The 18,010-nt window shown below is 43.0% G+C and overlaps 1 protein-coding gene across 3 annotated transcripts in view; it reads left to right on the top strand.

The window, feature by feature from the left end:
* Positions 1-18,010, top strand: part of znf335 (zinc finger protein 335) — a 58,966-nt gene that overhangs the window by 12,173 nt on the left and 28,783 nt on the right. For all 3 annotated transcript variants that reach the window (XM_033041633.1, XM_033041632.1, XM_033041634.1), the window contains exons 6-11: positions 506-661; positions 4,693-4,845; positions 7,364-7,628; positions 8,439-8,619; positions 11,356-11,468; positions 14,064-14,082. In XM_033041633.1, the coding sequence (XP_032897524.1) occupies positions 506-661; positions 4,693-4,845; positions 7,364-7,628; positions 8,439-8,619; positions 11,356-11,468; positions 14,064-14,082 (887 nt within the window). The remainder of the gene's footprint in view (positions 1-505; positions 662-4,692; positions 4,846-7,363; positions 7,629-8,438; positions 8,620-11,355; positions 11,469-14,063; positions 14,083-18,010) is intronic.

Below are 18,010 nucleotides of genomic sequence, written 5' to 3'. Positions count from 1 at the left end.
ACACCTGTGTCAAAACAATTTATTTGCATCATCGTTATTACTTAATTCTAGTCCTCCCTTTGTATGATTTGCCTTCCAGTCATCAACCTGGTGCAATGCTGTTATGATTGGATGTTGAATATGTCAGTGCAGTCTGGGGCCCACCATTGTTTGAGTATTGTTGAGAATGTTCTTAGCTCAATTTGAAATTAAAATGCAACGTCTATAAAAACTTTATTTAGTGGAATATTGTTGCCAGAAACAACAAACAATCTCCAGTAGAAATCCTTTACTTTCCTTTGCTTCTAGTGTTCATAATCTTTCCTCTTGAAAGGGTGTTAAGAGAGAGTCCATTGTCACAATTTCTTGCTCGTAGGTCTACTGACATCTCCGTATGCAGATCTCTTAATTGTTGAAAGTAGATGTAGAGAATGTCTACTTATTATATTCTGCACGGCAATAGTTACTACTTTGTAAATTAAAGCTGCACATTTTATCTTGACCTCCATACTATTTTCAACTTTAGGAGGTTTTCTGTGTAAAAAGCGAGGGAGAGGACGGCCAAGGAAGCAGAATGCCTCACCGAGACCAGAGGAAATGAAAACTCAAGAGGACAAGGAACTAGAGCAAGAAGAGGAGGAGGATGATATTGTGGATGCTGGTGCTATTGATGACCGAGAAGGTAATGAACTACCAGACAAGTGCAGGCACAGACTCGTTCTTTAATTTCACCTGACTCAAAAATGGGGACAGGAGACATGCAAAGATTTGCAGCCATTCTGGTTGAATGGTTATCATGGTCTTCTGAAACTTTCAACCCAATTTCAATTTTAATTCAGTTTTCAATATTGAATACTTTTTCGCTAACCACCCCTTTGTTGTAAAATAAGAATTTGTGTGGCAACTGATTTCAGAGACCAGTTTTACATTTGTTGGCTTAGCATAGCTTAGATACACAGAACTTGTGTAGAAGAATAGGCAAAGGAGTAGGCCATTCGGCCCTTCAAGCCAGCCATTCAATGTGATCATGGCTGATCATCCCCATTCAGTACCCCGTTCTGCCTTCTCCCCATATCCCCTGACTCTGCTATCTTTTAGAGCCCTATCTAGCTCTCTCTTGAGAGTATCCAGAGAATCGGCTTCCACCGCCCTCTGAGGCAGAGAATTCCACACTCACAACTCTCTGTGAGAAAAAAAAATGTCCTTGTCTCCGTTCTAAATTGCTTATCCCTTATTCTTAATCTGTGACCCCTGGTTCTGGACTCCCCCCAACATCGGGAACATGTTTCCCGCCTCTAGCGTGTCCAAACTCTTAATAATCTTATGTTTCAATAAGATACCCCCTCATCCTTAAAAACTCCAGAGTATACAAGCCCAGCCGCTCCATTCTCTCAGCATATGACAGCCCCGCCATCCCGGGAATTAACCATGTAAACCTACGCTGCACTCCCTCAATAGCAAGAATGTCCTTCCTCAAATTAGGGAAACTAAAACTGCACACAATACTCCTGGTGTGGTCTCACTAGGGCCCTATACAACTGCAGAAGGACCTCGTTGCTCCTATACTCAACTCCTCTTGTTATATAGGCCAACATGCCATTCGCTTTCTTCACTGCCTGCATGCTTACTTTCATTGACTGATGAACAAGGACCGCCGGATCCCGTTGTTCTTCCCCTTTTCCCAACTTGACACCATTTAGATAGTAATCTGCCTTCCTGTTTTTGCTACCAAAGTGGATAACCTCACATTTATCCGCATTAAACTGCATCTGCCCACTCACCCAACCTGTCCAAGTCACCCTGCATTCTCATAGCATCCCCCTCACAGTTCACCCTGCCACCCAGCTTTGTGTCATCTGCAAATTTGCTAATGTTATTTTGAATCCCTTCATCTATATTGTAAATAGCTGTGGTCCCAGCACCGAGCCTTGCAGTACCCCACTAGTCACTGCCTGCCATTCTGAAATTGACCTGTTAATCCCTGCTCTTCGTTTCCTATCTGCCAACCAATTTTCTATCCATGTCAGCACTCTACCTGCAATGCCATGTGCCCTAATTTTGCCCACTAATCTCCTATGTGGGACCTTATCAAATGCTTTCTGAAAGTCCAGGTACACTACATCCACTGGCTCTCCCTTGTCCATTTTCCTAGTTACATCCTCAAAAAATTCCAGAAGATTAGTCAAGCATGATTTCCCCTTCGTAAATCCATGCTGACTCGGACCGATCCTGTTACTGCTATCCAAATGTGCTGCAATTTCATCTTTTATAATTTCCTCCAGCATCATCCCCACCACCGATGACGGGCTAACTGGTCTATAATTCCCTGTTTTCTCTCTCCTGCCTTTCTTCAAAAGTGGGATAACATTAGCTACCCTCCAATCCACAGGAACTGATCCTGAATCTACAGAACGTTGGAAAATTATAACCAGTGCGTCCACGATTTCTAGAACCACTTCCTTAAGTATCCTGGGATGCAGACCATCAGGCCCTGGGGATTTATCAGCCTTCAGTCCCATCAGTCTACCCAACACCATTTCCTGCCAAATGTGGATTTCCTTCAGTTCCTTCGTCACCCCAGATCCTGTGGCCCCTAGTACATCAGGAAGATTGTTTGTGTCCTCCTTATTGAAGACAGATCCAAAGTACCTCTTCAACTCATCTGCCATTTCCTTGTTCCCCATAATAAATTCATCTTTTTCAGTCTTCAAGGGTTCAACTTTGGTCTTAACTAATTCATATACCTGAAGAAGCTTTTACTGTCCTCCTTTATATTCTTGGCTAGCTTACCTTCGTACCTCATCTTTTCCCGCCGTATTGCCCTTTTAGTTATATTCTGTTGCTCTTTAAACATTACCCTATCCTCTTGCTTCCTGCTCATCTTTGCTACGTTGTACTTCTCTTTTATTTTTATACTGTCCCTGACGTCCCTTGTCAGCCCCGGTCGCCCCTTACTCCCCTAAGAATCTTTCTTCCTCTTTGGAATGAACTGATCCTGCACCTTCTGTATTATTCCCAGAAATACCTGCCATTGTTGTTCCACTGTCATCCCTGCTAGGGTATCTTTCCAGTCAACTTTGGCCAGCTCCTCCCTCGTGGCTCCATGGTCCCCTTTATTCAACTGTAACACTGACACCTCCGATTTACACTTCTCCATTTCCAATTGTAGATTAAACTTGACTATATTATGGTCACTACCTCCTAATGGCTCCTTAACCTCAAGTTCCTTTATCAAATCTGGTTCATAACATAACACTAAATCCAGAATTGCCTTCTCCCTGGTAGGCTCCAATACAAGCTGCTCTAAGAATCCATCACAGAGGGACTCCACAAACTTCCTTTCTTGGGGTCCAACACCAACCTGATTTTCCCAGTCTACCTGCATGTTGAAATCTCCCGTAACAACTGTAGAATTACCTTTACTACATGCCAATTTAAACTCCTGATTCAACTTGCACCCTATATCCAGGCTACTGTTTGTGGGCCTGTAGATAAGTCCCATTAGGGTCTTTTTATCCTTGCAATTCCTTAGTTCTATCCATACTGACTCCACATTTCCTGTTTCAATGTCACCCCTTGCAAGGGACTGAATTTCTTTCCTCACCAACAGAACTACTCTCCCCACCTGTCTGTTTTTTCGATAGGAGGTATACCCTTGAATACTCAGTTCCCAGGGCCTGGCCCTCTTGCAGCCAAGCCTCTGTCCCAAAAAATGCGTCTTGAATGTACGGCGAAGTATAATATTCAAAATTTCAAAAGGGCTGCAATGCATGAAATCTGGAAATGGGAGGCAGGAGAGGCCACATGTGATTGAGAAAAATAAAAGTTGTTTCATGTTGAAGACACTTTGTCAGACCTGGGAAGCAGCCAAAGAAGCTTGTTAAACTACAGGGATAATCGAGCTCAGGGTAGGGTAAAACAGGGGTGACCATCTGAGCAGTGAGCGAGTGGGAACAGTTATTGAGTGTCATAATCGGCAAATGAACGTACAGATGAGTTAGTATTTGCAAAATAATAATAATAATATCTTTTATTGTCATTGCACGTCAGTGCAACGAGATTTAGTGTGCAGCTCCACTGATGTACAAGAAAGGTAAATAAATACAATACATAAATAAGCAAGCTGAATTGATTGACGTGACCATCTGAGGGAGACTGTCCAAAGGGGGTGGGTGGGGGGGGCACTCATTAGGGCCGGTTCAGAGCCGCTATAGCTCTTGGGATAAAACTGTTCCTTAGTCTGGAGGTTCGGGCGTAGAAGGCCTTGTAACGTCTGCCGGAGGGAAGTAGTTGAAACAGACCGTGGCAGGGGTGTGATGAGTCCTTATGGATGCTGAGGGCCTTCAGAGTAGGGAGGTGTGCCCAGCAAGTCATGAGATTGGAACAGACTAACTGAGCTACTAAAACAGATGTGTGACTCGGACCGACAGAAATCAAGTTACCTGAAGTTGTAGAATTCAATATTGAGTACAGAAGGCGTAATAAAAGATGAGGTAATTTGACCTGAAATAGTATATGTATTTCTTCCCATGAACGCAGCTTGACCTGGCACAAATATTTGCATTTATTGTTTTTAAGGAACATTTTTCATAATGTATCATGCAACAGTTTCACTCTTACCAGTTTCACAAAAAACTCGCTGATTTAATCATACAGTGGATATGCTGATTCCTCCCGAGTAAATTTTCATTCTGGAAAATAATCTCTTGTTAGCCGACAGCGATTATAATCCAGCGGAGGATGAGACGCGTGGGAGACAACCGAACTACAGTCGCAATGTCACCACTTCATCCAGTGACCGGCCTCGCAGGCGCCCAGGGAGGCCTCGTAAGGTTTTGCAAACAGAAGCAGCATCTGGGTTTGATGGTAAAATAGTTCCTGCACAACCTCCTCATCAACACGTTGATAAATTGTATTTGACTCATTGCTTCTCATTTCTGTCTGTACATACCTGCAAGCAAGATAGATGGCTAAGAAAGGTTCACAAATCTTTAGCTTTCCAGAAATGTTTGACCACTGTTGAGATAAATGTTGTTTCTGTTTCTTCCATGTTAATGAAGCTTCAGGCTTTCCTCAATGTTATCAAAGTCCCCTCCCAAATCTGCATTGATTAGTTCATTTGTGTCACATAATATTACACACAATTTATGTAATGGAGCAGTTGGGGAAGAAAACGGGTAAAGAAATGTGTCATAAAAGAACATAAACTGTTGGAGTAACTCAGCAGGTCAGGCAGCATCTCTGGAGAACATAGATACGTGATGATATACGTCGAGGCCCTTCTTCAGTCTCATAACAGACACATAACATAACATAGCAGAATTGTCATCTGGTTTCCCAAACAAATATTGTGGTGACTTGGCTTTGGTCTTGTAGAAACATTGAAACATAGAAAATAGGTGCAAGAGTAGGCCATTCAGCCCTTCGAGCCGGCACCGCCTTTCAATATGATCATGGCTGATCATCCAGAATCAGTACCCCGTTCCTGCTTTCTCCCTGTATCCCTTGATTCCATTAGCCCTAAGAGCCATATCCAACTCTCCCTTGAATACATCATTCTCTGGTCTGGTCTATCTCCTACTTTGCACAGGCTGGGTGGGAAATTTCAACAGTTTACCTCAATCCACATACTGATTTTTTTTTTTTTTTTTCCTTTTTTTTTTCTCATCTTGATCTAAAATTGTCTACCCCTTCTTCTGAGACTTGCCTCTTGTTTTAGACTCAGTAATTCTTGCAACATGTGATATTCAGATGTGATATTCAACTATAAACTCCAACAGATGGCAAGAGATATCCTAACCAGCCTTTGCATATCACATTGTTCAGTAATTGGATAAAGTTTTTATTTTGCTAATATTTCCCTCCTTTGTCCCAGTTACAAATTAAAATTTGGCTTATCTTGGTCTATGCAGGGAGTAGTACAGCAAAACGTTTTAAGGTATTAACCACTAATTTTTGCACACAATCTTATTTCCAAAAATAGAAACAGTTTAGTTTAGAAATACAGCGTGGAAACGGGCCATTCGGCCCACCGGGTCCATGCCGACCAGTGATCCCTGCACATTAACACTATTCTGCACATACCAGGGACAATTTTTTTACATTTACCATCTTTGGGTCCTGTTTCAATTCCATCCTAAATACTGGCTCTGGTGAATATTTGAATTCCACCGCCCTTATACTTTTGTTGAACATGAGCAGCGGATAGAATTATGTAAAGCGTCTCTGATCCACATTAAATTAGTATGTGGAGCATGATCCACCATGTTAAAATCAGACAAAAGGTGGTGACTGGCAAAGAGCTAGATTCAAAAAGGATCTGGTTTTGTGACTGACTGAGGCCTAATTTGTAGCTATGCTAGGAGGAGAAAGCTGATTTAAGAGCCCCAAACAAGTTTGTAAACGATGGGCATATGCATGTGAAACAACAGCTTGTACAATAATTTTGGTGAAGAAACCAGTGAACATGGGTTGCTAGCTGACAAGTTCATCAATGATGTCGAACTAGAAATTTAACAATTGAACATACTGATGAGCTTCTGATTTAAAAAAAATTGCCATGCATGTTCATTCATCTATGTCATTCCACAATTTCTCCTTGATCTGAAGTATTTTATTTGTTTGGCCCCAAACTGAATTTTAATAGTATACTGTTGGATCCCTGTCACACGGGAGGCCTGGTCCCCCCAACGCAACCCGTTCCCCCAACGCAATATTCCAATTGTAGCGCTATCTTGTATTTTGACGTAGTTCTAAGATCACATAGGCAGACGCGCGCACACGCACGCATAGAAACAAGATGAGTTTTAGTGCTATATATAGATATAATCTGCCAAGATCATCTATATTTATCTCCATTTCCTAACATGCCACTATTCCTATTCAATCTCCTTTTGAACCCCTGATTTACAGTTTTTTAATATTTCCAATGAAATGAAGTACATGTTGTAGCATCTTTGACAATTGTAGGATACTTCAATTGCTTTTAAATCAGTGAGAAAATGTTTTAATGTTCCTTCTACAATAAAATATAGGAAAGCACAGTAGCCACATTAGAAGCAGCATGGCCCTACAAAGTTGAAATCGTTTAATTGAGAAACGAGGAACTGTAGATGCTTTATATTTTTTTTTAAAGACATTATGCTGGTGTAACTCCAAATAGTGTTTGCTTGCCTCCAATGCAGTTAATGACTGTGCCCTCTGACTATACTACAACTGTACCTTCTATCCTGGAACTCCTTTTGTAAATCCTTCTATCTTGTTTCATCTCTTTCTATCTTTTAAAACGCCTTCTCATAGTCAACATCTTAGATTCTATTTTCCATCTGAAATCCTGGCTCTGGTGAATATTTGAATTCCACCCCCTTGTCCTTCTGTCAAACAGGAGCAGAGGTTGAGGCACTTGTCACTTCGCAGTCCAACCTAATGGATCTCCAGACCTCTGAAGCAGCCAGTTCAACTGCCCATGAGAATGGCGATGTGTCGGCAGCCAGTGAGGTTGTAGCAGAGTCTGGAATCAGCCAGTCCGATTCGGAGAACAAAGATCCATCATCAAACACCAGCGAGCCATCTTATAAACATTTGAGAAGACGAGGTCGTCCACCTAAAAGGTTCGGCAGGAGGAAATACAGAGGATACCTGGGCCGCAGGTAAACCATTTGATGAGTGAATTTGTTGATTTGGATTTCAGAGGCCTGGATAGAGGCATTCTTATGCCTAACTGTCCTCTCAAAATGAGTGAGACGTATTGAGATGGTTCAGCCATAGCCTAATAATAATCTCACTATTTGTTGTTTTGCCCACTATCCACCAGGATTTGAAATGCAATTGGTGTAGAGAACCCGATCTTTCCACAAAACTTGCAATTGTCATGATTGGGTTAAAGGACATTCGGGCTCTCAAAGTCCAATTGCTGAAAGTCGCTAAATCAAGAGATATAGTTGGAAAGTTGGGCATTGACATGATGCCAGATCGTATGGCTATGAAAAATTACCCGCCAGATTCAATACACCTGACTCGTATTGGGATTTGTGTCTAACAGATGCATTTGTGTCTGTCTTATTAAGCAGACGTTTAATAAGACATAAAAGTGTCATTTGGCATCTCCCTCTTTGTGAGTAGGTTGGCTTTTAGAAGCAACCAAGATGAATAAAGCTTCTCAGCTGTGTAACAATTGACAAGTGATGCTAATGATTTTTTTGAATGAAGGGCTTGGAGAACAGAAATGCTTTTTCACCACCTATCTTTTCCCAAATCCAAACATGTTAAATTACCATTTGAAACATTTCTCAAGATTGACAACATCAATTCTGACGTCTGTTAGGGGAAAGTGTGTTTTATATTAAATGTAAAATCTGGATGATTATATTCCGGTTTTTGGACAGATAAAATGAGTATATGTACATTAAGTAAATTCTAATAAATTCTGAATGTGAACTTTTTTTTATGTGGACACAAAGATACAATTACTATAGATCAAACAAACCCCTGATGAGGCCCCACCATTGTCGGATCTGTGGCTCTCGCTTCCTGACCCAAGAAGATTTGAGATTTCACATAGATTCACATGAAGGGAATGATCCAGAACGGTTCAAGTGCCTGCAGTGCAGTTATCGTTGTAAACGGTGGTCATCACTCAAGGTTAGTAATAACCTCAAAAGTGATAACTTTTGATGGTCTTTGGAAGCAAGAGGGCATTGGGCTTATTGGTTCAGCAACAATGTTGTCTGTGTTATATCCACTCCTTCCCAATGTTGCCTGTGTTTGGTCCATATCCTTCTAAACCTTTCCTGTCCATGTATCCGTTCAAATGTCTTTAAAATATAGTGATAGTACCCGCCTCAACTACCTCCTGTGGCAGATCGGTCCATATACCCACCATCCTTTGTGTAGAAAACATTGGCCTTTGGGTTCCTATTAAATCTATTCCCTCTTGCCTTAAACCTGTGTCCTCTGGTTCTTGCTTACCTACTCTACGTAAAAGACTGCATTTACCCTGTTTATTCCCCTCATGCTCTTGCACCTCTATAACATCATCCCTCCTACTGTGCTCTTAAGGAATAAAGTCCTAGCCTGCTCAACCTTTCCCTATAGCTCAGGTCCTCGAAACCTGGCAACCTCCTCATAAATGTTCTCTGCAACCTTTTAAGCTTAGCAACAACTTTCCTATAACATGGTGACCAAACTGTACACAATACCCCAAATGTGACCTCACCAATGTCTTGTGTAACTGTAACAACATAACATCTGACTGATGAAGGCCAACAAAGGCTGACTTGAACTCCCTATCAACCTGTGTGCCACTTCTGAGGAAATATGTACCTGCACTCCTAGATCACTCTGCTCCACAATACTCCCCAGTGCCCTGCCATTTACTGTGAAGATCCTGGTTTGTGTTTCCAAAATGCAGCACCTCGCACCTATATTAAACTCCATTAACCCTTTCTCAGCCCTGCTGCAATGTTTGATAATCATCTTTGTTATATACGATACGACCCACTTTTGTGTAATTCGCAGACGTACTAATCATGCCTTGTACATTCTCATCTAACTAGCAGATGTAAACCACAAACAGCAATGGCCCCAGCACTGACCCTTGAGGTACAACACTAGTCACAAGCCTCCAGACTGAAAAACAACCTTCCACCATCACCGTCTATTTTCTTTCATGCGGCCAATTGGCTATCCAGTAGTCTAGCTCTCCCTGGATACCATGTGAACTAACATTTCAGAGCAACCGACTATGGAACATTATCAAATGCCTTGCTGAGATCCACATAGACAACATCTACGGCTGTGCTTTCATGAACCTTTTTGGTTACTCCTTCAAAAAACACGATCAGATTCGTGAGACGTGGAACAATGTCTCCCACGTACAAAACTATGCTGACAATCTCTAATCAGCCCATATATATGCATTCTTATATATTATCCTTCTGAATACTCTCCAGTAATCATTGACCTATGCTTTTTCTTGCAGCCCTTCTTAAATAGAGGCCCAACATTAGCCACCCTTCAGTTTTCTGGCACCTGATCCGTATCAAATGGTGATCCTTATTAGTTAACCTGCATTTTCTTTTTCTCTAGCTTCCCACAGTGTCCTCCGATATATCTGCAGGCCCAGGAGATTTATCCACCTTCATATGCCTTCTGATGTTCAACAACTCCTTAACTTGTAATACTGATTGTCCTCCAGATACTTCCATTAACTGTCCCAAGTTCCCCAGTCTTCACATCTTTTTCCATGGTAAACACAGAGGAATATCACTCATTAAGAACCTTGCTCATCGCCTGCAGCTCCACACAGTTGACGCCGTTGGTTCTAAGAGGCCCTATTCTCTCTAGTCGTTTTCTTTCTCTTAATAAACATAACATCTCTTTGGATTTCCCTTCATATTATCTGCCAGAGCTATCTCCTGCCCCCTTTTTGCCCTTCTGATTTCCTTCTTCAGTATGCTCCTAAGTTCCTGAAACTCCGACAGAGATACACTTGATTCCAGCTTCCTATACCTGTCCCATGCTGCTTCCTTTTTCTGACAGAGCTCAATTTCTCATCATCCAAGCATCCATTCCCTCTGCTGTGCCCTTCCCTCTAACAGGAACATACATGCCCTGAATTCTTGTCACCACACTCTTAAATACATTTTTCAGGCATTCCTTTGCTGGTAAACAACCTACTTAAATCAACTTGATCACGTTCCTGTCTAATACCATCATAGTTGGCCTGGCCACAATTCAGAGTTTTAACACGTGACCCTGTCTTTATCCATAACTATCTTAAAGCTCATAGAACACTGATAGCTGATCCCAAAAGGCTCACTACAGACATTTCAAGCCAAAGGGTCTCCTTCCAAGCTATCATATTCTGTGTGCTCCATCTTCAGAACTGTGCATTTTTGACTGTAATGTTATTATTTGTATGACCTCGGTGACGTTAAAATCTGCAGGATGTAGTGAAGTAACTGATTCTTTGCTAGAAAGAATGAGAAGGGACCTGAACTACATGTGGCTAAAGAGGTGAAATATACCCAGATTTGCAATGTCTTGATTGCCACCCAATAAATCCATCTTGGCAAGAGGGTGATTGCAAGTATTTAGAAGGGGAAATATTGAGCCAAGTCAAATAGTTAGTAGGTTAAACATGAATTAAGTCATCTCCTACAAAGGGGAAATGAGCTGTTGCTAAGAGTCAAGAGGATTCTTGCTGCCACTTGGTGCTTTGTCTCAGCAGCAGCAGGAGGATCTTATAAATATTAATTCATATTTGGGCTACATGCTATGCAGACAATGAAAATAGATTGAAAGAGAATGAAGCTAAAATACCTTTAAAAAAATAAGGACTTTAATACTCTCTATTGTTTTATAATTGTCACACAGGAGCACATGTTTAATCATGTTGGAACAAAGCCATATAAATGTGAGGAATGTGATTATACAAGTGTTTACAAAAAGGATGTTCTCAGGCACTCATCAATACACACAAAAGAACGGTAAGCACCAACTTGTGTCTCATACAGCCCAGATTGGTTTGAGCTTTCCAGTTGTTAATCCTAAATATTAAAGATTAGGAGAAAGAGTTGTTTAGATTAAGGATGCGTAAATGGACCGAAAATGAGATTCAAACCAAGTTTAATGAGACTGAAGGAGGATAAATCCCCTGGGCCTGATGGATTACATCCAAGGGTCTTGAGGGAGATAGCAGTGGGGATTGTGGATGCATTGGTGATAATTTTCCAAAACTCCCTGGAGGCAGGAACGGTCCCAGTGGATTGGAAAATGGCCAATGTAACACCTATATTTAAAAAAGGAAGTAAACAGAAGGCGGGTAACTATAGACCGGTTAGTCTAACATCGGTGGTGGGTAAAATGTTGGAGACAATTATTAAAGAAACACTAACGGGCCACTTGGATAAACATGACTTCATCAGACAGAACCAGCATGGTTTTGTGAAAGGGAAATCGTGTTTAACGAATCTGCTCGAATTCTTTGAGGAAGTAACAACTCGGGTGGATAAAGGGGAACTGGTGGATGTGGTATACTTGGACTTCCAAAAGGCTTTTGACAAGGTGCCACATAAGAGACTATTGCTAAAAATAAAAAATTATGGGATTGGGGGTAATATATTAGCATGGGTAGAGGATTGGCTAACGAATAGGAAGCAGAGAGTGGGGATAAATGGTTCATACTCGGGATGGCAACCGGTAACTAGCGGGGTTCCGCAAGGGTCGGTGCTGGGACCCCAGTTGTTCACAATTTATATAAATGATTTGGAGGAGGGAACCAAGTGTAATATATCAAAATTTGCGGACGATACGAAAATGGGAGGGAAAGTAGGGGATGAGGAGGATAGGAAGAGTCTGCAAAAGGATATAGATAAGCTAGGTGAGTGGGCAACAACTTGGCAGATGAAATTTAATACTAATAAATGTGAAGTCATTCACTTTGGGGAAAAAAATGATAGGGCAAGTTACTTTCTAAATGAGGAGGAGCTGCGTTGTAATGCAACGCAAAGGGATCTAGGGGTATTAGTACATGAATCACTAAAAGTCAGTATGCAGGTGCAGCAAGCAATCAGGAAGGCCAATGGAGTTTTGGCCTTTATTGCTAGGGGGATTGAGTATAAAAACACGGAGGTCTTGCTGCAGCTGTACACGGTATTAGTGAGACCACATTTGGAATACTGTGTACAGTTCTGGGGTCCATACTTAAGAAAGGATGTACTAGCCCTGGAGGCAGTGCAGCGAAGGTTTACAGGATTAATTCCTGCAATGAGGGGATTGACATATGAGGAAAGGTTAAGTAAGCTGGGACTACTCTTTGGAGTTTAGAAGAATGAGAGGCGATCTCATTGAAACGTATAAGATCGTGAGGGGCCTTGATCGGGTGGATGCACCGAGGATGTTCCCAATGATCGGGGAGGCTAGAACTAGGGGACATAGTTGCAGAGTGAGGGGGGGCTCTTTTAAAACTGAGATGAGGAAGAACTTCTTCACCCAGAGGGTGGTTAGTTTGTGGAATTCACTGCCCCAGGGAGCAGTGGAAGCAGAAACGTTAAATATATTTAAGTCAAAAATAGATGGTTTTTTAGCTGCCAAGGGGATAAGGGGCTACGGGGAGAGGGCAGGGATATGGACCTAGGTATGGTTAGTATAGTAGACCTGAGTGATCTCCTGGACAAGTGTCGATCGCCTGGATTGGGGTCGGAGAGGAATTTCCCGGATTTTTTTCCCGAATTGGACCAGGGTTTTTATCCGTTTTTTTTGCCTCCCCCAGGAGATCACGCGGTTCTTGGGGTGGAGAGGGGTGATAGCGGTATAAAGGGGAGGGTAGTGTCTTGTGTTCTGTGTCTTGTGTCTACTGTTTGTGGGTAAGTGTGTCTGTTTGGTGTTCAGCCATGAGTGAATTGCGGTGCGGGCTCGACGGACCTGGTGGTCTACTCTCGCACCTACTTTCTATGATTCTATGATTCTATAAACCAGAAAATGCTGGAAATATGGTGCATATTAGGCAGTGTCTGGAGAGGGAACGGAATTAATGCTTCAGCTGAATGGTTTTGCATCAGAAGGTGCTTGTACCCAGTGCTTATTTCGACTGATTTAAGTTTTTGGACCTTTTTGTATTTGGAAGGTGTGATGATATGGAATTAGAAGTGTGGAAACGTGCCCTTTGGTTCACTGAGTCCGCGCTACCCCACGCACTAGGGTTAATTATCTGAAAGCAGTTAACCTACAAACCTGCATGTCTTTGGAATGTGGGAGGGAAACCAGAACACCTGGAGAAAACCTATGTGATCACAGGGAGAACATACAAACTCTGTAACGACAGCACCTGTAGTCATGATTGAACGTGGGTCTCTAGTGCTGTAAAGCAACAACTCTACCGCTATGCTACTGTGCCGCCCTTAAGTGTTGCAAGCGCAAGATTCAATTGAGTAAACAATCCAAACGAAAAGCCTGCAAGCGTGATCATGGACTTGAAAATAAGAATCCCTAAAAAGACAAATATGTGCAGGATATGCTTGCTTATCCTTTGTCAGATGTTATTTAATTTTGTGTGACTTTGTTTTCTTTTTCTTCCTTTCCAGAAAGAAGAAAGCTGACCTGGTGAGCATTCATTAAGCATTCGCAAGATTTGGGCACACCTTAAGAAATCAAGGGTTTTCCCCTCCTCTGACTAATGTTTCTGGCATTGGAACTGTATTGTACCTTTCAATCCAAATGCTAAAAAACTGAGCATTTGATTGTGACTACATTTCATTTGCTAATTGTTCTTTATTATCACTTCTATTAATTTGGACAAAGGTTTCATAAAACTTGAACAACTTGGTTCAGGCAGTGGGGGATAAGAGGTAGATTTGAATTTGTGACGCATCTGAAGACCTTTAATACACAGAAACGGTCCTAATACGTGACTCTGGTGTTTGCTTCATGCCAGTCTTTACTTGCTCCACTTGATTCAACTGTTTCAGTACAACATTTATTTTCCTCTCCTACGCTCCACACTCATTAGCTTCTTAAATATGTGTAATCTGTACTCTTCATTTGCCCTTTCTAGAAGTGAGATGTTTTCAGCAATTTAAGAATCTAACTTTTGTTCTTAAAGATATCTTTAGGTTATAGCTTTAATGCGAGAAGGGCCGAGTTTAAAGGAGATGTGCGGGGCAATTTTTTTTACAGAGGGTGGTGACTGCCTGGAACGTGCTGCTCAAGGTGGTGGTTAAAACAGATACGTTAGTGGCATTTAAAAGACTTTTGGATAGGCGTATGGATATGCCGGGAATGGGCAGATATGCGTGATGTGCAGAAAGATGAGTGATGGTCTTGGCACCATGTTCAGCACAGACATTGTGGGCCGAAGGGCCTATACTCTGTTTTATATTTTAATATACTAAATAAGAATGAAGAAAACTATCATGGAATTTAAGGATTTTCCCCACGTTACCTTATTTATTAATAATCTTTAGAGAAGGACCCCTGTTCGTTTCTTGCCTGTAAAACTTAACGTAGAATTATTCATAACTGTCTTTTAAATTGGCCTGATTGTATCAAGCCTCCACAAAGAACACCCTATAGAATACGATGATTTAAGAAGAACAAAGCATTCTAATGCAAACCTGCGCTCTGTTGCAAGGTCTCAACCCAAAACATCAACGATTCCTTTCCCCCTACAGATGTTCTTTGATCCTCTGAGTTCCTGCAATAATTTGTTTTTTTTACCTCCATTCTATGTCTGTAATTGCAAGCTTTTTGTTAATCCTTTAAACTACAGAATGTGGTTGAAGTGAAGCTAAATGAATTTCCAAAGCCAGTGAAGGATAAAGCAAGATATTTATTAAGGGCAATGCTCAATTGAGAACAACAGGGTACCATGAATCATAGATTCGGAGTCGGGTTCAAACTGTCATTATTCTGAAAAATAAAATGTTGGCTTCCTGTCCAGATTTATTTTAACCAGCCTGATTCCCCGATGAATGGGTTGAAACGTGACTAAATCCCATGCTAGTCCCGTTCAAAGACATAATCCGGATCAGGCATATATTTAAGAAGGACTAGACTAAGTGGGACCCGTTGGGTTCCAGTCACATGGGAGGCCGCGTACCCTAACGCAACCCATTCCCCAATGCAATATTCCACCACTCACCCATAGCCCCTAACTGCACAGACGCTGCTCATTTCCCCTCATCCCGCAGCGCTCCCTCCCCCTCTTCATGTGTGTGGGAGGAAGGGGTGTGTGTGGGGTGGGAGGGGAGAGGTTGGTGTGGGGGAGGGAGGGGGGTGGGGTGGTGGGAAGGGAAGTGTGGGGGAGGGGGTATGTGGGGGGGGAGAGGGGTGTGTGTGGGGGGTGTGGAGGGGACGGGGCTTGTGGAGGGGACGGGGGTTGTGGGGGTGGGGAGAAAAGATGGGGGAAGAGCCATAGGGGAGAGTGGGGTATCACGGGGGAGGGGGGGCAGGAGCCAGTGAGGGGGACCAGAAGGGAAGGTGCTGGAGCTGGCGGTGCGATGGGGACTTATAGTGATCGCTGGTCGTTCTCCGCCGGGATCAGAGTCTCCGCTTTCGGTTTGGAAACATCTCCAACACCGCGCCGCTTCCGGTCTCTCTGAAAATTGGGTCCGGTTCGAGACTGTCCCAGGGGGTGACAGGAGAACAGACCAATCCGCACGGCGCTGACTGGCAGGAGAGGAGATCGATCTGCGCACGTGCAGGTTTTTAAGATTTTTAAACCTCTAACTTTTAGAATATACCACCGATTGGAGCAAAACTTGTTGCACTCGCAGCACAAGCAAACGGTGAGTGAGCTGGCGAGAAATCGTAGCGCTATCGCATACCGTTTTTGCGCAAATAGAAAAACCAGGAAGAGCACAAACCGGAAGACCACAAGATCTGAGTTTTAGTTATGTATAGATAGATTAAACTTTGTTAAAATTAGATCTTTTGCAAAATGAAATTTGCACTTTTTACCTCTTGCACTGTACTTGTTCTTTCAGATACAGGGCATTTTCTGCAGTTCTGTGAAATAATCATTGTAGAATGGAACTGCATTAAAAAAAAGGGGTTTTTATTGAATGATTATTCTCTTGATGTTTCATTATCTGATTATTCCTTAAACCTAATTATTAATGCAGTGCACAAATAAAGCAGAATCTGTTCCTACTTTTACCCCCAAAATTGATACTACAGTTTGAACATTTAATGTTTTATTCATAATGACGTCAAATTAAACCAAAGTAACAGTTTTATTCTGTAAGGTTTGAGGTCTAATTTTTGTATCCGCTTTACCTATTTTGATGACTGCCGTCATATTATGCAGATTCTTACAAAGTCTGTCTCCAATGTCCACTGCTTTCCACAGAGACCATGCCCTCGGCAACTCCCTGGTCAACTCATCCCTATCCACCCAAACCAGCCCCTCTCCAGGTACCCATACAATCGCAACAGCTATCCCTGCTCCCTCGACTCCGTCCAAGGACTCCCAACAGTTCTTTCAGGTGAGGCAGAGGTTCACTTGCACCTCCTCCAACCTCATCTATTGTATCTGTTGTTCCAGGTGTGGACTCCTATATATCGGCGAGACTAAGTGCATACTTGTTGATCATTTTTGCTGAACACCCCTGCTCAGTCTGCCTTGGCCTATCCGATCTCCCAGTTGCTAAACTCTTTAACTCCCCCCTCCCATTCCCACACTGACCTATCTGTCCTGGGCCTCTTCTGCTGTTAAAGCAAGGCCCAATGCAAATTGGTGGAACAACACCTCATATTTCGCTTGGGTAGCTTACAACCCAGCGGTATTAATATTGTTTTCTCTGTAACTTTAACCCTTACTGTCCCTCTCTGTACGACCCTCCCCCAATCCTAGTTCTCCGACTGGGTTCATTCTCCTGATTAAATATTACTGATTGTATGCTTAATTGTTACCTTCCCCTCTGCTTACAATGTACCCTTCTACATTTCCTTGAACATTGTCCCCTTTGATCAGTGTTTACACACCTTACCCTTCTATATCTCTCTGTTTCCCTCCCCCTGACTCTAAAGGGCCTGTCCCACGAGCATGCGGCAAGCGCAACCTTACATGGTCGCTTGAGCCGTACGGCCTCGCGGGGCCGGTCCCACTTCGATCGCCGGAGCAGTATGGAGTTGTGCGGAGCTGGTCCCGACATCGCGCGGGGCTCCGAAAAACTGACACTGTCCAAAAATTCCGCGCAGCAACGGCCTGACGGCCCGCAGCCGCATTGAGGCCGTACGCACCGCCTCGACGGGCGTGCATAGCGTTTCGACGGCGTACGCAGCGTCTTGACGGCGTACGCCTAGCGCGAACTTCCCGCAGACTTCGCTCGAACTTCACGTCAACTCGTACGGGATCACTCGACCTCCGCGTGGCCCCCGCTTCCGGTTTGGTCGCGCTCGCCACATGCAGTCGCATGCTGGTGGGACCGGCCCTGTACGGGGATCACTCGACCTCCGCGCGGCCCCCGCTTACAGTTTGGTCGCACTTGCCGCATGCAGTCGCATGCTCGTGGGACAGGCCCTTAAGTCT

This window comes from Amblyraja radiata, chromosome 23 (assembly GCF_010909765.2).
Source record: "Amblyraja radiata isolate CabotCenter1 chromosome 23, sAmbRad1.1.pri, whole genome shotgun sequence".
Taxonomy (NCBI): domain Eukaryota; kingdom Metazoa; phylum Chordata; class Chondrichthyes; order Rajiformes; family Rajidae; genus Amblyraja; species Amblyraja radiata.
The sequence above is the reverse complement of the archived record's forward strand: the minus strand, read 5'-3'. Positions and strand labels throughout refer to the sequence as shown.